General features: G+C 32.7%; 1 protein-coding gene across 2 annotated transcripts in view; it reads right to left on the reverse strand.

Annotated features, from left to right (window-relative positions):
- Positions 1-20,697, reverse strand: part of CSMD1 (CUB and Sushi multiple domains 1) — a 1,058,834-nt gene that overhangs the window by 272,302 nt on the left and 765,835 nt on the right. For both annotated transcript variants that reach the window (XM_030269463.4, XM_030269462.4), the window contains exons 11-12: positions 14,416-14,519; positions 8,865-8,977 (exon numbers count right to left, since the gene is read on the reverse strand). In XM_030269463.4, coding sequence (XP_030125323.4) covers positions 8,865-8,977; positions 14,416-14,519 — 217 coding nt within the window. The remainder of the gene's footprint in view (positions 1-8,864; positions 8,978-14,415; positions 14,520-20,697) is intronic.

Consider the following 20,697-nt stretch of genomic DNA (forward strand, 5'->3'; position numbering starts at 1 on the left):
AATAAGAATATTAACTTAGCACTTTTTTATAAAGTTACCCTTTGTTGTATCACAAAAATAACTTACTATGCTGACATCATGCATAAACATGCACAGAAAATCCTGTGAGTCAAAGTCTGACTCCAAAATTTTTTTTTTTTTTGTTCCAGATAAATATTTGTTTTAAGAAAAAATTGCAATAATATTGCATTTTGCCTTAGAGGAAAAAATTAAATATTCATCAAGATTATTAAAACAATGGTTTCTTTAAAGTTTATTGACTTCAGGGATAACATCACTTCTCACAGATCATTCAGACTTTTTCTTTGACAGATATAATTTAAAAAATCATCCATATTAGAATTTTTGGACTTGGCAATGTTAGGTTAACTGTTGGACTCAATGATCTTCTGGGTCCTTTTCAACCAAAATGTTTCTATGACTCTCAATACAGTCCAATGTGTGTCAGTCATCAAATATTTAATCAATTCCTTCATTACTGTTTGAAAAAGGTTGTTTACTTAAAGTAACATAGACATGAAAATAAATCTTAAACCAAGTGTCACCACTGGCGAGACAACATGAACAGCTGATTTATTACTAATTTAAAATCAAGTGTTTGATTTTTGAAAACCTTTTTTTTGAGTGACTGTCATGCATACAAAGGCTTCAAAATGACAGGGCAATATAGTTCTCATGGTTTGAACCTTGTAGTAAAACAATACAAAAAAACTGGCAAAAAAAGAAAATGCTTTATAAGAGATGCTCTTATTCAAGGGAAAAAATCATAACATGCTATCTATTGCTGCCTAGTTATGATGCATCTTTCTGTCTGACCATTATTTACATGAACTTTATAAATGTATGGAAGGTGCTTAAGGATTCCAAACAATCTCAGTTGTAGATATTAACAGGAAATTCTGAGCATATCACCACTTTATGAATTAAATAAGGCAAATTACTAAAAGAGAATTATTTTGGCCTAAAGAGTGAAAGAACTATCTTCTTAAGTAACATCAATGGACAGCTAAGTTCATGGTGCATACACTACTGTGTTTTCTATATTAAAAAAATTAGAGAAAATTTTAACAGGTAAAACATCTATTTCTGTTTACCTAAAATTAATAAACTGTTGATCAAACTTTCAAATTGAGCTGTATCTGCTAAGAAGAAAATACTAAGATTTGTGTTTCAAACACTTAGATTAAACAGTTAGTTCCTTTTCTTGTTTGTTTTCAGTAAAAGTAAAAAAGTACAAAGACCTGCCAGAAGTAAGAAAATAAACAAAAAAGTTCCCAAAAGATAAGTTACTTATATTTCTTTCTCAAATATATGATACAAGAATCTTATTCTATGCCAGTTTTATTTTTACAATTTGTTCCTAGTCTTTGAAAAAATCATCAAATGTTAATAATGTTTTTTAAAAGCCATGGTAAAACAATTAAAAGTTTAAAGTATGAAAATAACATTTATGTTAAGGTCAAGCATACTGAACAATGAACATGAATAAAAAAGTATAAAACAATAAATCTATAAAAATATCTGAGCTGTTTTCTCCATAGAATGTGTTTAATTATTATCTGAAACTACTTTCCAAGCAAGTTTGACTAACAGAGTGGTCTTCACTGGCTGAGTTAAAACATAACAATTCTCTCTGAGACAATGTTATTGTTTCAACGTTTAATAATTTTATTAAGAGAAGTAAGCAATGAATTAAACTTAACCTGTTAAATCAATAGCTGAAAAGATAGAATTGTGGTATGTATCATCAGTCAGACACACCTGCAGTCTGAAGGAGAAGGGAGGCAGCAGCTTCCCAGCTGCAGTCATGTCATATAACTAAGAATGAATATATGAGCTTCATATTGGCTGTACCTAAACAAATTGTAAATGTGGAAAGTTTCAAGAGTTTTGGGGTATTTTACTTTTAAAATTTTGAATTTTAAGTAATGGACACAATAATAAAGATATTCCTTAATTCTTTTAACATGCACCTTCTTATTCATCATATTGACAACGTCCATGATTAGCACAATAGAATGCATTGTATTAAAGGCTATAGCAAAAGAGACTAATATATTGTTAAACAGCATAACTGAACAAATTTATTTCAATCTTTAAGCTGACTGAGATAAATAGGAGACATTGCTTATATTTCTGTGGAGCAGAGTTGATCATAATGACATTAAGATCTGAAAAGTCCTCCAATAAAAATAGGACATAAAAAGCAGAGTTACACAATTAATATAAAAAGTAAAAAGGAAAAATCATTAATTTAACAAATTTGTAATCATTCTGGCCATATTTTTTTTTTATTTTGTTAATTAAGGAGGGAGAATAAGAATTATGGGGAACTGCATGCTTGCTCCTATTTATTCTCCAAACTGAGATGTTTGGGATTGTTTAGTAAAGGATTGTGACAGAGACAGAAACTTGGTCTTATTCACTACAGTCTTCTAATATATAAATATGCAAAACACCCAACAAGTTAAAGCATATCAGTATTATATTATGTTCCTCAAGCTCATGTGTATTTTCTAGATGAAAAGTGTGTTCTGTCTTCCACCCCAAATACTATGCAAACCTCAGGCAAATACATTCCCACTATTAAAATTTTCTTTGAAACTACTGCAGTAATTTTCAGTAACTTAGTGTGCCTCTTTTCACTCTATTAGTAACCTACTGGTGGTACTATTTATTTCTTGAAAGAAAATTCAGGTATACTGAAAATGAGAAATGCCTGTTCTAGGCTTATCTGAATAGTTTACTCTAAAAAGGTAGACAAAAACATAGCAAAGCTTCTGAAAATGATTGATAATATACTGTGGCATAAATTAAGTGACTGACATTTGCCCATCCAAAATACTAACCTGCCCTTTGTAGCACTATGAACAGATTCATTCATACAGTATTCTGATAGAACTCTCTGACAGTTCTCCACAGAACCAAGTAGCTTTAATAAATAAAAATATTCACATGAAACATATTTATTGCCTGTTCTCCAAAGGGACACACTTGAATAATGTTCGAATAATACATACAAACCTAATACAAGAAGTAAACTTAATATATGCACAACTTATGAAAGAGAGGAAAGGTTAAAGCAAAAGAAACTCAGAGTTTTCACTGAATTACTTTTATCTGTTTTGTTTCTAAGCATTACACTGTAAATAATGATTTCCCTGTGTGCATGTCCAATTGTGAAAGTCCTAGAAAGTCTTAACTCCATTTATTTTTTCAGCACAGGTTTTATTAAACGTCCAAGCAGTAACAAAGTTTTATATCAATACTGGTAGTGTAATAACATTTATAAGGTTGTATGTTTTTGTAAGAAACTGCACTGATTTAAGGTTTACTAATACTCTACATGGTTATATAATGTAATTGTATGCAAAAAGATAATTGACATTTATCTGCCCAACTGAAATAATTTTTTGAAAGTACTTTTCTCCTACTCTCAAGTAGAAAGAAGAATCTTCTTCAAAACAATCATAATGAAGAGCTTACAAGCTTAACTGTTCAGCTGAGCATCAATACAAATAAAGGTTGTAAATCTGACATTTTCAGTTGCTTGCAGGAGCTGATATACTTCCTGACATCACCAAGAATTCTTAATAACTTAAAATTACATAAAATGCTAGAATTATATCACTGAGTCATCAGATTTATTTTATAACACTGTTATGAACTAAAGGATAGGCTAGTGAAATAACTTAATTACTTTATATAGCCATGTAAGGTTGGGAATAAAAAATGAGCTTTAAACAGTCTATAAAACAGATGCTGCTATACTGGTTATCATAAAGTCTAGAAGTCAAAAGATTAAATATTTTTATCAGAATTACAGGTTTAAATGGTTGAATGGGAGAAAAATCTCAAGCATAATAAAATCATAAAACATTCACACCTAAAACTTCAAGCTGTCATGAGCTTTTAGGTCAGTGTGTTACAGCCAATAGAACCACAAGCATGAAAGCAGCCTAATGATCAGCTGGCTGCATGATCCACCTTGGATGCTGAGAGCCATAAAGCACCTATATGAAGATGTAGTACACCCATAAAATGAATGGAATAAGCCAAACTCAGGCACATATTCACCTCATCAGTCCAGTTTTTGGCTGCAACTGCAACCTAACAATGATGTTTGATACTGCTACAAGGTCTTACTGACACAGTAACATGCTGCATTATCCTGATCTGGATATGCATGGCAATGTCTGTGCCTAATTTATCCACTTAACAGGTAAATGCATGCTTGAATCAATATTAAGAAGTGGTATAAATAAAATCTTCCTGTTGATTCAAAGCTGCCTAAATACTACATTAGATCACACGTGCTGGACAAATTTGGGCATGGGTGGTCTTCACTTGTGTTCAAAACAAAACAGAAATGCACCTCAAGAAGAAAAATAACCCAAAAAAAAGTTGTATGAATAAAACATTAATTACAAATTCTTTACCTATTGTATTTAAAAAGAGTCCTTGCTTTAGCTCATGACCAGAAAGCATGCTTGTAAAATATAGACTTAGTATATCAACATACTTTGTTGGTGTTATCAGACCATCCTGGGACACCAAGGTGGTGGCATGATATTGTTTTAATGACTTTGTTATGTTTATTATTGTGTATGTCATGTTGTTCTTTATATATCTGGTACTATCAAAAGAAAAAAAAAAAAGAGTCATTGCATGGCAGGACTGAAAATAAGGTTAGACATTAAAAAAAAATCTGTAATCAGTTTATTTATTCAAAGTAAGTGATTTTGGTGAACCTAAAGCTATTTAACCAGAGAGATCAGAAAATGTAATGCACTGTTCTAATTATATATTTAAATTTTATTCAGACTGAAGCAACTTCAACAGCAACAATCTTCATCAAGATTACCATTCAGCATATTTATGTTATTCTTCCAGAAGACTGCATACGAGGATTTCAGATATGTCCCTTGTATGGAGAAAGTACACTGAAGTCTTTCATAACCTTACTAAATAACCAGGTAAAAGGAAAAATTATATTAGAAAAATAATTAAAACTTACAAATTAAAACTTACAGTCCATTTTTATAATTTACTTTTTAAACAGCTCTGTTGTTGAAACTCTGAAAACTCTCTTAACAAGAGCCTGTATGCTGTATTTTTTTTCTGTAAATGTAAATTTTCTTAGTTTTTTTTTTTTTGTTGTTGAAAATTTTAGTTGTAAAGCAGCATGTTATAGTGCTGTGTACACATTGAGACATGTTAGTGAGTTTTACCATGAAGTATCAGCTGTGAAATATATAATGTAATTTTGTTTAATTTATGAAGACCTGCTTAAATTATGAAGAAATTGTTTAAATTATGAACACCAGTGACACCTGGTCATCTTGCCTTCAGTAAGGAAAACTGGCATTAATAATAATTGGAGAGGATTTCAGTTAAGATCCTTTGAAGCACTTAGTTGTGATATTACAATGTATCAAATTCTTCAAAGAAGTACAATTTAAATTTCTGGCCTTTTCACAAAAAAATATGCTTTCAAAGGATTCTTTTCGAAAGGTATTTAAACCATTCTGTTAAGATATCTGGGATCTATAACTGAGAATGAAGTACTTTGAAATATAGCCTATAAATTAGGGCTTTTTGAAAAAAATAACGGTAGGATCATTCTTCAGCTTTTTTACTTTTTTTTTTTTTTTGGTGTGGGTTAACAGCCTTCTATTTTAGCAATACCAATGTATTTGGAAAGTTTATCATCACAGTTAAGGGCTGCCTGTAGTTTTGCATTTTACTTAATAATTACATAGAGGTAATGCTTAAATTATTTTTGTCTTTATAATGCATGACACTGAGTATGACTAGAAGAAAAATACCAAGACACCTTTTGTATTTGCTAACGTGGTGGATGTTTGTCAGTTTCCTGGAGTTAAAAAACTGCTAACAGCACTTTTTTTACCAACTTTTTGGTTGGTAAAAAAACTTTTACCAACTCTCAACTTTTTGGGAAAAAAGATTCAAATAAGGATGTCCTTTACTTTGTGTCTACATAACACATATAAGGCATCAAAGACTGCAGTTTGCCTTCTTTTTAGCTAACTGAAATCACAAAGACAGTGTCCTTGAGGTTACATGTCACAATCTATTAACTGTCTCACAATTAAAATGAGATTCTATTTTTAGACTGGTTCTTTGACTGCTAAACAAGGGGAAGGAGATTTATTCAGGCACCTTGTGACAGGATAAAAGTTTAAACTTTATACTTAGCCTAAAGCAGGAAATGTATTGAGAGTGCAGATAGTTAAAAGTTTCATCAACAGTAAAAGATTAGAAAATTCTACTAAAACTAATGAGGACATTGAAATGAAAGAGAGAAAAAAGCTATAATTCACCTTCATCTTAAAACTTTTACTATACTTTTGAACTTGTAAACATTTCACAGTTTAGAATTCTGAAACTGACTTGCAAAACTAAAAATATGCAGAAAAGCCCACAACTGGTGTGAAAACAAGATTGAAAGCCAAAATCCAACTGCCAAATGATAACAATATACTTAAAAGAGATGCTATTGCTGCTTAAAAATGCACATCGTGTACTTCAGGTATTTGCAGAAAGTCCCCAGAAGTAAGAGGTTGAACTCCATAAAAAAAATAACATCATTAGACAAATACAGAAAGTAAAACAGATTAATTTACATTAGAAATACCAGAAAGAAATTATAGAGGAAAAAATAAATTTTATTATATATATTATTTATATTTTTAAACTTTTTCATAGGGTTATGAGAAGGTAAAGTTCATAATTTTGGTTTGAGGAAACAGTGTAAATGGTCAGATACAGAACTTGTGCCAACACTCTCTCCACTATATAATCACTATTTCCACTGAATGCATTTCACAAATGGATTTTTTAAAGACAATATAATTTCTAAATAAACACAGACCCTAGAAATGACTCAAGTACAAAAGATAAAACCATGACAGAAGGGACAACAAGGGGTTAAGTAAATTTAGATAAAGAGTATGTGATTCTACTCATGCAATAAAAGATACTTAAGCTGTGTAACTATACAGGCCTAATGCATGGTGCAATGTCTTAAGATTCCTTGATGTCTTAGCCATAGAAGGGCTACAAGCCTTCATCTGATTTTTCATTCACAGCTCTTGCACATCACACTTAATCAACTGGGACAGTTTTTCAAGAGCCTCTGTAATTTTCCTTGTTCTCATATGGTTATTCTCACGGCCATGGACCTGCAAATCTCAGTACTGTTTCTATGGAGGATTCTCATGGGAAGTGATTGCCGCCCTCATGAGAATCACCCCTTCTTTCTCCTCTTTTTTCCTTATTTTGTTGATTTCAGTTCACATTAAAGAAAACCAAAACATGGTGCATAAAAGAAGTCAATAATAATAATGAAAACACCTCAAATATTATCCAGCAATATGTGTACACAGAAACTTAAAATATGAATGTAAAACAGTTGATCTGATTATTGTGGTCCAATCAGTTCCATAATAGGAATAACATGAATAGGAATAACAAACAGTGAGCTTGAGTGAGTCCCAAAGAAATACAGTGTTAGGGAAAAATAAATGTGGCAGTATTACTGCTATCATCACCACCTGCTTCAAAGAAGAGACCACTAGTAGAAAACTATCGGTGTGGAGAAGTAACACCACATTTTCTTGCTACCACTGGGGAGTATTTCCCCTTCCTCTTCCTTTCAATGTTCACAATATGTCACAGCCACAGACTCTACTTCTAAAAACCTACTCAGGCAAGCTGTAATGTCCTTAGTGCAATAAATGTATAGCTTTCTAAACTTGAGGGTAACATCTCCATAACTTTTCACTCTTTATTTTGCCTGTTTTGGTATTGATGAAACAGTAAGATAGCTAGAAATGAAGTGAAACACCTAGGCAGGGTACTTGTTTATGGACAATGTTTAAGGAGCACTTCCATTCTTCTGCTTCAGTTACTTTCAGTTACTGAACTGTGAAAAGTCTCAATGTTTTGCAGCATTTTTTGTACTAAACTAATTTTGAGAAGATTATTATCAAATAATTTTCATCATATGTGCCCATAAGGTACTACTGAAAATAGTATCAAGTGTTTTCCCTTATCCTTAAGGTGAACTAATTAACATGGAAATTAACAGAAAATGATACCAGATATTAATAAGAAATAGCTCTTTCTAGCTGCAGGTCTATACAACTTATTGAAAAGGGAAAAAAATCAATACATGCATGCATAATAAGGGATATAAGGTATTTTTTAATACAATTTATCAACTTCAGAAGGTACTGAATTTCACATCATCAAAACAAAAAAACAAACACGAGATTTATATTGCAAAGGTTCTCCCTTCTTTGAGACAGAAGCAACACAAATGAGGCTAGGGTAACTTACTTTTTTTTTTTTTTTTAATTTCCACAATTCTATACAACCTCTTAATTTCCACAACAATATACAATATACGTATTCTGTTGTTTTCATACTAATTTTGACTTAGCTCAGTGAAGATTCTCAGTGAGGAATGAAAATAAGTTTTATAACTACCCAAATAAAGTCTTAGAATATTAGCAATATTTTTCAAATAGTCTCCAATATGATATGGGTTAGCAGAATGAAAAATTTAAGACCCTTCAAATATTTTAGAAATTTGTAGCTTCAACTGACCTCCCAGCAAAAAGTATTAGAACAATAAATTTCATTTTTACTTGCAAATATTTTTAGATATTTTGTAGATATTCGCAAATCCATGTCCTTATTTACTATTAATTGACAACAGAGACAGCATAAAAACTCTTAAGTTTTTGGAAGGACTAAATGCCTATTTGAAATTAATTTTTTGGGGTATAATGAATGAAGTGACAACATAAGTTTAAAATAGTTAATTTAGCTCATACCTTGATAAACAGCTTTGAATCCTGGTGAGCCAATGCTGTCATCAGATTGTAAATGAAGCCACATCTGGTTGCTCATGCTCACAATAAGATCAGGAACACTAGATCCAGTGAGTCTGTATGTAGGATAAATGGCAAAGTCATTTGTAGATGCATAAATTACTACTACTATTACTATCACCACCACTACCATGAAACACTGGCTTTTAAGCTATTCACATCCTGTTCTAATCAGTTGTTTTTCTGATAAAATGAACTATTATATATGAAATAGAACAATGTGAAGTAATAGAAAAAAATATTTTGAATGACTGCATTCAACAATGATTGAACACTTCCAATAAAGATGTTCCTACCCAAACTTTCCATTAAGTAATTAAGTTGCAAGAGATGAGAGTGACTGTATGAATTAGTTTTCACCTGTTTGGATCAGTATTGCTTTTCTGTCATGCTTTTTAAAAGTGAAGAAAATTGCTTTACATGCCTTACAACCTGTGTGCCCAGAAATTACTACAATCACATCTACTCCATTCAAATAACTCACAATGATCTCTCAAATTTCAGGGAAACTGCTATTTCTCTCTCAGCAACGTGTAATAGCTCTGTATAGTTAAGTACAGTGCAGTATACAACACATACAAGGCAAACTGGTGAATCCCATCATAAAACTTCAGTGCTTGTCAGTAGTGTCACTTATACATTTATAATTCTGATATCAAAAAATTGTGTGTCAAAAAGAATCATTAGGAAAAATTGTTTCTTAATAGTGAAAAACAAGTGTAAAATCAGATTCTATTCTGAAACAATCATTCAGATCCTGGTGATAGGTATACAGTTTTACAAGAAATAGTGGGAAAATTCACACATAAAAAGTGGCATTAGAGTCTCACTAACTAAACTTTTATCAGACACACACCAGAAAATTCTTTGTCTTTCTTCCAACCCTCAGTCTTGATTATGCAAAACAAATAGGCATCAGTTAAGTGAAACAAGATAAGATGTTCTAGAAGCAGAATTTATCAAGAAAACAGTGTATGGATTATTCCAAAGACGTATTATTTAAATATTGTAAACCAGTAGTTAATACTGTTAAACACAAAGACATCATAAAAGGAGAGGCTGAGCAGAAACAAGGTGAGAACTGAGGAGCCATGAGATAAAATACAGGAATTTTCTCTGTCTTCAATCAAGGTTATGAACAATAAACTATATCCCATATTGACAATAATTTGAGTTCTTACTCAGATATATTGAAAATAAAATGTAAAACCACAATCTCCATACGAGAAGAATGGGCTTACTAATTACTACTGAACATAGCACCTGGAACTGCTGATAAAATGGCTGAGTTTGCTCTAATATGATCTATAAGACATCTGGTTATGACCTGTTAGTAAGTATTTGATTATTATGATACTATAGGTGCAGAAAAAGAGGGGGAAAAATCCATTGTAGTTCAGCATATGCAAACACACAAACAAGTGTTTAGTTTGGATAAGTAAGGAAATCAGGAGACAATGATAATAGCCAGGTTGCTCAGTTTGACCTGTGTAAGAATGAAAATAAAGCAGCTGCTTAGTCTGAAAACTGAGATGCTTACTAAATTAATTGGGTATTTTACAGGTTCAGAGTGATGCTAGCTATAGTCAGAATATTTCACATTCCCTTGCTGATAAAGTTGGGACATTAATTACAATTAATAATATAGTCAGCTTAGGAAAGGAAGATACCTCACCAGACAGTGAGTAACTTAAACAAAAGTAGTTTAGGAGATGCCTGCAGAAATACATATATAAAGAAAGAAAATGTAAAGATTCCATATACATTGAAACGTGGTTTTCCTCAAAAAATTTCTCAATGGCTATTTAGATGTGTAAACCTATTGCATTACCAACTACCAACTGTTTAAGTGGCTCTCTTATACTCAGTAATCTAATAATGTCTGAGACCTACACTGATAATTTTTGAACACAGATAAGATGAATCCTGAAACTGTAAGTCTTTATGAGTAGGATGGAATATTTTCAATTAATATAAATGTCTCGATAAAATGAAAGCAAAAAAAAGAAAGAAAAAGGGAAAAAAGCAAATAAAAAACACAACTGAAAGTAAACTCATCATCAAATAGGCAGAGTCTTCTCCCTTCAAAATGCCAGTGGTCTATCCATAGATGGCAGATATGAAGCAAAGAAAATACAATGGCTTCCTCAAATTCACATCTAGGGATATAGGAAGAGAGATAAGATTTTTGAAAGGGAAGGAAGTTGGAGAAAGCAGTCCCCCTCACCAAAAATGAAAAATGAAGCCAAAAGCAGAAATCAATAAAATGTAGAGTTTTTTTGTTTGGGTTTTTTTTTTTTTTTTTTTTTTTGCTGCTTTGGTTGGGGTTTTGTTGTTGTTTCTGTTTGGTTTTATTCCTTGAGAATGCCTCCGTAGAGAGAACTACATCCTTCAACTAGGATAGAAGATAAAGCAGACAAAATGTTTAGGGAATGCAGATCTGACTACCAACACATGCTGTTACTGACTCTGAGTTTGTCCCAGTCTGTAATCATCTCGAGATCAGATCACCTGCAAGTTCAAGAACAGAGACTTGCAGAGCAGCCATTCAGGCAGTCTGGCTGCTGCTAACCTTGTTTCATGTGGTGGTGAACCTCAGTTCATCACCACATGAAGGAAATTAAAAATGCTAAGGCAAACTTCAGCTGAGCTTTTCACTACTCTCAAAGGATCACAGGTCAGAAAAGGTAACTCTAATTGAAAGCAATTTTTTGCAACAGCTTGCTCTCTGCTTAGTTATCCACAAGAAGCCAGATCCAAGCTATTGACAGTGGTCTCGGGTAATATTGGTTTTTACCAGTTATGAAAGGGTAGGTTCTTTTCCAAGCCCCCAGTAAGTTTCCAAACTTAATAGAAGAAAAGCTTTATTAAAAAACATTTTAATACCATGGATGTTTTTACTGTGTACTGAAATAGCTGACATAAATTGGTTTTGAATCACTAATGTGCAAGTTCTTCTTTTTATTGAAGGAAAAACAACTAACACTTTTCTCTACAAGAAATAGTTAAAAGATTAATTTTTAAAGGGAATAATTTTTAAAAATTAAGCTTTAATGTAAATGCTGCAAGACAAATATAAATCATAACTTTTGGAGACAAAGCAGACATTCTAAAGCAATGTGTTAGTTTAATACACAAGAATTTAATAAGAGAAAACAGGACATTGATGGAAAAATTCTGGCTGATAAACATATGATGATCATTAATAATTATTTTGAAAGGTTTCTAGTTCTAGCCAAACTCTGTTAAATATAAGAAATAACTGCTTTCAAAACTTTACAACCTAAGTATATTTAGATTACTGTTAAGTAAGTTGTATTACTCTTTTCCAGAGCTAAACATGTCAGCCTACATAATCCACGAAGACTACTAAATTTGCCAAAAAGCAAGGATTACAGATGAAGAATAGTTAAAAATCATAGAATTTATGTGAATATCCCTCTTAATTTATTTATAATATTGGTGATTAGATTTTTAGAAAAGTTTACTGTAAATATTAAAATTAAATACTTTAATAAAAAAACCCAACAGATCCTTAGGTAATATGCCAAATTGACTCTCAAAGAAATGTATAAAATTGTTTTGAAATAATTTGCTCTTCATCAAAGTGTATTGGGTTTTGTATGATCTTATTGCTATCTTTCATGAAGTTAAAACTTTCCCTAATTATTTTCCCAATTTTGTCCAAAAAAATAAAGATGGGGAGTCTACACATTTTTTTTTCTCCTTTTTAATCAAGATTGCTTCATATTCCACTTGAGCTGTAGTGCTACAGCTTTGATGTTACACAGACAATTGCTAATGGATGAGAGTTTAGACATTATGGAAAGCTTGTGCTAGGAAAGATAACTTATATCTTATGATTCTCAACTCCCTCAATCTTCTTTCCATAAAGTATTTAAAGGTTCCCTATTACTAACCTGCCTTTAGACAGTTCCAGTGTTCATAGGTTGACTGGCTTATAAACATCCTGGCATGACTGAACTCATTATAAAGTTTAAGCTTGTTTGCAATACAATGCTTGTTTACAATGTTTAAATTTACAGTAAAGCACCCAATAGAGAGGTAGCTACTACCTTGAGGACTTTAGCACCTGAGAACTGGAAATGTTGCATGGGGCTGAGGTTTATATGTTGAGACATCACAATTTTCTGCTAAGCTGAAAGATTCAAATACTCATAATTAGATTTGAATTTGGAAAGATATATATTTTATTATAATGTGTTCAAACTAAATCAGAAAAGCTACAGGTTTTAGACTCAAATGCATGAGATTCTACAGAGATACTCAGAGTAATTTCTGCATAAATTCAGGCATTTTGTCTGCCAACAGAAGCTTGAAGAGTGTAATAAAATTTGTATTATTTCTTTAAGATACCATGAGAAATTTAGAAATTAAATGTAGCCTGAAAAGTCTTTTCTGTAAGCTCCTTCATTCTCCTGGGATTTATAAGAAACTGCAAGGTGCTGCTCAAAGTTCATTAAATGTAACAGATGTTATTACAACCAACTAATAAAAAAATTTGATAAGAAAATCACTCTGACATTTAGTTATGAACTTTCTCATGATAATATATCTACAAGTGGGCCTAGTGTTTTATGAGGGATGTTACTTTGCATTTATGGAAGACCCTTCTGAACAGCAAGTGAAATGGCATGTATCTGTGATGCTGTTTAAGTATTACATATTTCATATGCATGATACAATCCAGGTTTAATAACTTCAAGAACACTGTCTGAGTAGAAATTCAGATTGATCATTAATTATCATGAGACTATAGTTTTGTCCTTGGGCCTTCCTATATTCCAGTGTATTTCAGTTATTAATAATTTCATTTCTCAGATGATTTTCAGTGTAATTCTAATTTTGCTACCCAAAAGGCAGATAAATTTATTTGCATAGATTTAGCTTTCATCAAACATACAATTTACAGTAAAGATGGTAGCACCAACACCGTACCATAATCCTACGTGATGGGCTGTGGAGTAACAGGGATAAAACAGTTGCTAATTTAGTCAAAAAAATATACTGCAGAAATGGTTAGAAGTAAAGTATGTCTGTAGTGAGACCATTGTTCTAGTTCTAGAAATGCCAGTGATTGATTTAGAAGTGGATGTCTGCTACAGGATTTTAAAAATGCTATTAAAGTGGTTTTCACTGAAAACCAAGCCTGTTATTTTTTTATTCCCTTAATTGCTTGTGAATACAATTACAGTTATACAGATAGCTTTTTTTTAATGTAAGCTTTTTTTTTTCTTTTAAAAAATTCAATTTGCAGTTTTTAGTTAAATGTTAAACCCTATAAACATGTAACTAATGATTTGGAGTGAACTTTGTAATGAACAATCTTCTTTAACAGTACTTGAATTTTAAACTTACATTAATTATCAAGTTCCATACAATAAAATTGAAAATTTAAGTAGATATATCTTAGCCTGGAAGAAAAAACATGACAGCAAATTTCCAAGGAAAGTTTTTGAAGTTGTGTACTTACACATACAACACTGTTCTGGTATCACCAACTTTCCCAGCATCTCCAACAGTAAGAGTATCATAGCCTCTTTCCAGTTCAAACTCTTCAAAAGCAAGCTTTATGACCTATTAAAATTAAATAACTCAGTTACTTCAAAACATTCCACATGTTATCTAACCCATTTCATTCTTGAATTATTTGTCTACTATAAATCAAATAACAACACAATAATAATTTTTGATAGATACCTAGAAAAACACAAGTGCAGAAACTTCTGTCTTTTCTCTTATAGCAGTGTCTTAGGAGCAAGTCATTGCCATAATGCTTCAGAAGTATCACATACTAAGATACAAAGATGCCAGTCACCACTAACTGGTGATAATTGTCGATGCCTGAAGTAAGAAATCTCTTTTCTTTTTTTGACTGTACTAGCTATATAAAAATTGTATAGCTAGTATTGGATGTATATTAAAACATTCCCATCTGTTGGATCATATAATAACAAGGTAGAACATATGAACTACCAACTCATAAAAAGATGGAGGAGGCTGGTTAACAGAAATTCAAAACCATCCATTTCCTTGCATAAATTATTAGCATTAAACTGTGATTCCACATAGTGTCTAGTCATTAATTGCCAAGAAAATGAAAATTGTATCTCTCAGAATTCTTTGAAAAGTTATTTACAAAACTGTAATTTTTTAAGATAAAATAAAGTATGAAAATGGACTTAGTTTCTATAAAAGAACAATTCTAAGGCAAGCAATTCCAGAATTCAGTATTGGTGAGTAATTGCAGCTGATATATATGTACACATATATCAGGACATTGTACCAAAAGGTTTCTGCAAACAACTTGACAAGAAAGTGCAGACAGTCAGTGATTTTTCACAAAATTATTCATTTTATCTTTATACTAACTTTTGGAGATATTCCTGGGTAAGGTCTCAGACAACATCAACCATTGCATGTATTGCAGTTAATTTTTCTTCTGTTTTGTGGGTAGAAACAACATTTGGGTTAGATTTGAGCTTTCAGCACAAGCCTTATTATGCTCCTTTTTTGGAAGAAACACATGGAAAAACGGTTTTCCCTCCGCTTAAGTTTACTTCTATGCAATCATCAAGGTGGAATATATCTCAATCAAATTTTAGCCCTGTAAAAAAGCATTATCCAAACTCAGCTAATTGTTTAAATTTTCTCAGTATTAAAAAAGAAAGCCAGGCTACCTCATTTCTGTTTTGGAATTGGAAAAGTCTAGTACAATTAACTGTAGAGAGGAACCTACACCAGTAGATTAGGTGATCTTTACATTGCACTATGTTGCTTTTATTAGTAACCCAAAGAAAAGCCTACAGGTAGAGAAAATCCACAGCCTTTCCCTCATCGACTAGAAGGGTCATCTAAAAGGAGATCAGGTTGGATTTGCCTTTCCTAAAGCCCAGGTGGCAGGGTCTCATGCCTTGGTTTTCCACTGTTACAACAATCATATGATTTTCAGGCAATATGCTTCAGATAAAACATACATTTTGATCTTCTCCTGATGTACTTTCTAGTGCTCCTAGATTATATCAATGGCTAACACGAAAATTTCATTATTAAATCAAATCTAAGAAAGCCAAAATGAAGCAAAAATTATGTAGATGCACAAAAAAGAGTTGTTCCTGGTAAGAAAAATAACTACAAGACATTTAATGCAATTATTATTTCATATGGCAGAGGAAACCTGATAGAATATCCCATAAAAATATATGGTAACATATTATTTAAATAATACATTTGGTTCTACTCCAAATAATACATTTGGTCAGACTCACACATTCTTTTACACAACAATTTAAAAGCAAATATGAATGTTCACCTCTTTAATAGTAAAATAAGTTAGAAAAAAAAAGTAACTGGATATAAACCATAAATGAGTTTTAAGCCTCTGGCTAAGCATATAGGAAATGTGACAAAAAACATTCCTTTATGGGAGATACATTGTGAAGATATATTACACACTGTTAAACAAAATCTTGTTATATTCATTTCCATGATAATTGTTATTCTATGCTAACACATAAAATCTTTTTGGAAAGACTTTCAAATTGTTGAGGGTTAAGAGGACTAACTTGAATTCCTTCAATCTGACTAATAGAAAACAAATTTTAGCACATAAGCAGTAAGCACCCAGTCTAATCATTGCTGTTTTCACAGTCAGTGGACAAAATATGGCACTTTTCTGTCATAAGATTTAATGAGTTGGAAAGAACCCACAAGAATCATTGAGTACAATTCCTGGCCCTGCACAAGACAGTCCCAAGAGTCACATCATGCGCCTGAGCCTTTGTGCTTTGACCACTTCTCTGCAGAGCCTGTTCAGTGCCCAGCCACTCTCTGAGTGAAGAATCTTTTCCTGATATTCATCCTACTGGGATGACTGAAAACCTCCCCTGACACAGCTCCAGGCCATTCGCTCAGGTCCTGTCTCTGGTGACCACACAGAAAAGATCAGGGTCTGCCCCTCCTCCTCCCCTCACAAGGAGCTGTAACTGCAGTGAGGTCTCCCCTCAGTCTCCTCCAGGCTGAACAGACCAAGTGGCCTCAGAAGCTCCTCATACAGCTTTCCCTCAAGGCCCTTCACCATCTTTGTTGCTCTCCTTTGGGTGATCTTTAACAGTTTAATGTACTTTTAATATTGCAGTGTCCAAAACTGTCCCCAGCATTCGAGGTGAGGCTGCCCCAGTGCAGGGCAGAGCGGGACAATCCCCTCCCTTGCCCGCTAGCCATGCTGGGCCTGATGCCCCCAGGACAGGGCTGGCCCACCTGGCTGCCAGGGCACTGCTCACTTATATTCAGCTTGCTATTGACCAGGTCCCCCAGGTCCATTTCCAGCTCTGATTCCAGTTTCTCATCTAGACATACAATCAGGATTGCTCCATCCCAGGTGTAGAATCCAGCACTTGGCCTTTCTATGGCAAGTTGAACTTTCTATGTCTGGTGATTGTCCAGTAGTCTAATTTATTGGGATCTGTTTGCAGGGCCTCCCTGCCTTCAAGGGAGTCAACAGCTCCTCCCAGTTTTGCATTATCTTCAAACCTGCTCAGAATTCCTTCCAGTCATGCATCCCTGTCATTTATGACAATGTGTGAGAGAACTGGGCTGAGGATGGAGCCCTGTGGAACCCCAGTAGAGACAGGTCCCCATTCTGGTGTCACCCCAGTCACTATCACCCTTTGTGTCCAAACCATGAGCCAGTTGCTCACCCATCACATGTTGTGTTTATGCAGCTGAGTTCTGGACATTTTGTCCAGAAGAATCTTGTGCGACACGCATTAAAAAATTTACTGAAATTTACTGAAATCCAAAAACATTGCATCAACTGGGGTCCCTTGATCAGCTAGGTGGGTTACTCTATCATAAAGGGAAATGAAGTATGTCAAGCAGGACTTTCCCCTCATGAAGAACCGGTTGCTGTGACCAGTTACTGTGTTGCCCTTCAGGTTTTTCAATAATTCCCAGAATAATTTTCTCCAAAATTTTACCAAGCACTTAAGTGAGAGTGACAAAAGTCATATTACCTGTCTTACAGAGGAGCAAACCACCACTTGGAATATGGGAGTTTTTATGACTATGGAAACTAAAATATTTGGTTAAAAATTATGTGTAGATAAAGCTTTGAATTGTCAGAAGAATCTTTAAGATTTGTTAGATGGCAGATTGAAGAATGTAAGACAGTTTTGTACAAATACAGATATGAGTACAGCATAGGAAAAACTTATGAGGATTCAATAATATCACAATATACCACAATATACTACATATGTGGTTAACAATATTGATTTATATAGCAAGGGAGAAAAAAAACAGCTCTGAGGTGCTTATCCAGATTCAATTTTATTTTGCAATTAAAAATTCCAGTAATACTAATTTGACCATAACCATTTACATATGCTTAATATGAATAGATTAAATGAAGAAAAGAATTAATTTTAATTTAGAAAAACTGGAAACATGAAAATTGCTTCCAAACATATTATCCTTATTTCTGGATGATCAGTTACATTCTTCTTACAGAAGAATGATCCTATTTGCTTTCTGAAAGGTATGAGACAAAATTCCCTTATAAGCAATTCAGAATGATTACTTCTTATTAGATAAATAGACTGTGAAAACAGAAAACAAGAAAAAGCTTAAAAATATGAGACACCTAAGGAGGTACTTATACAAAAGTTCTGCAAGTGAATTTGTCATAATTAGTTTTTCATTTGAAACATTTTCCTTTATCCTAGATACTCCCATACTTTATATTTCTGCTGGCATAATTACTGTTGCACGCAATGGATAAAAGCAGCACCAAAGCTGCAGGAAATGCCTGTATGGGCATTCTGCCTGGAGGAAGCAATAGGGCACATGGCAATGCTACATCTCCAAAGCACCTAGGTGTGCATGTTCTTTTCGCTACTAAAAAGACCTATTTTACTATTACTTAAATATGTTACAAATGTATGCATTAAGAGAAAGTATTAAGTAAGAGCAGTGATTTTTTTTTTCTAAAATGTAAGAAGGAATGAAAACTCCCCCATAAGATATCTGTTATATTTACAAGCAGGTCAAGTCAACAGCTTCAAAACAGCATCAGTGTGTTGATGGAAGGTATTTTGTCCCCCCCAAACAATGAAACCAAACAAAAAAACAAACAAAAAACCCTAAAAAAACCCAAACAAAAAAAACCCTGAAGAAAAACAAAAAGCAAAACCCTCAAAACAAACAAACCAACAAAAAACGAACAAAAAATCCCCACAAAAACCACAAAAACCCAAGCCCAAACCAAGGAAATAAAAAAACAAACCCACAAAAACAAATAAACCAGCCCACAACAAAAAGAAAAAAAATTCAGGACCTGCTTGAAGGAACATCTCTTACAGGTGAGAATATACAGTGAGACAATTTGTTGCTCGAGTAAAACTACAGTACCATATATTAAAAACAGTCCTGAGCATCCATGATTAGAAATTTTAAAATAATAAAAAGAAGATGTGTTAGTATAAATTCTAGTATAAAATCTGTTTGCAACTGTTTCCATTTCATTGACAAATGTAACAGTACTTAATGTAATAGTATTTTCCTTCAAATGTGATAGTATTTTCCCACCTTGCATCTTCTCCCTGCTGCTATGTAAATATTGAAAGTAACATAAATATTCTCTTTTTTTTTCTATAGACACAAACATGGAGATACTGCTATAGTCTTTCAGATTCCTAAACATTTTTTTAAATTTTTTGAAGAATGAAGCCAGATTCTTAAAGTAGGGCTTTAAACCAAGGATTGGAGCACCTCTTTCACTTAAAGAACAATGTAATATAGAAGCAACGTCAAAAGATGTTGCCAGCATTAGAGAACACATAGAAGAATCTAGTATTCCTTAAAACTCTCAAAACTCCACTCTTTTCCTAGCCCATCCCTCCTACCGTGATATCTCTTGAATCTTTAAGTGGCAATGTAATTATTGCCAGAATCTCGAAGAAGAGGAAATGTAAAAAATTGACTATGAATAGTAATAAAACTAGGTAACTCTAATGCATAAATTTTATGGGTGATTTATTGTGAAAGATGGCATAACAGGTTTTTTTTCATATTCCTTTGTAAATCAAGTTATTCATTTTCCCTCAAAGCCCTTAAAAATGTAAAACATTTATTCCAGTCATATTATGCAGAATTTGGCATGGGTAAAGCTGCAATTAATAAGATGCAAAATTAATAACTTGCTATTACCAGGTTGAAATAGGCTCCAACCAGACAAAACAAAAAAGATGCCAATACAAGGGCCTACCTGTAAAATTTTAATACCTCCAGTTTTTGTTGGATGACTACAAATTTATTGAAAACACTTAGGTTATTCTGTTCATTATTGTAAAGAAATGTTGAAGGCTTTTGATACTACCATTATCCAACAACTGCAGTTACTTAGAAACCAGATATAAAAAGAAATTGACTTATTTTTCAATATTGACATTATAGTTGATATTCCTCATTCTCAGGAATTTATTTTCCTTTTAGCCTCCATCAATGACTTGAAAATTAACCTAGTAACCACACCTGGCAGAAATTAAACAAAGATAAGAAGGAAAGAACAGTAATATTATATAATAGTAATAATGTAAAGCCAAAAATGCTGATGCTGTATTAAAAAAAGGAGGAACAAAGTAAAATCACAATACTAATGTGATTTTATATTATTTTATAATAATACAAAAATTTCTAACAGTTTGTTTTATAATAACTATTATCAGGTGACTGCCCCATGCCTGGAGCATTTCTC

The sequence above is a fragment of the Taeniopygia guttata genome, chromosome 3 (genome assembly GCF_048771995.1).
Source record: "Taeniopygia guttata chromosome 3, bTaeGut7.mat, whole genome shotgun sequence".
NCBI classification, from domain to species: domain Eukaryota; kingdom Metazoa; phylum Chordata; class Aves; order Passeriformes; family Estrildidae; genus Taeniopygia; species Taeniopygia guttata.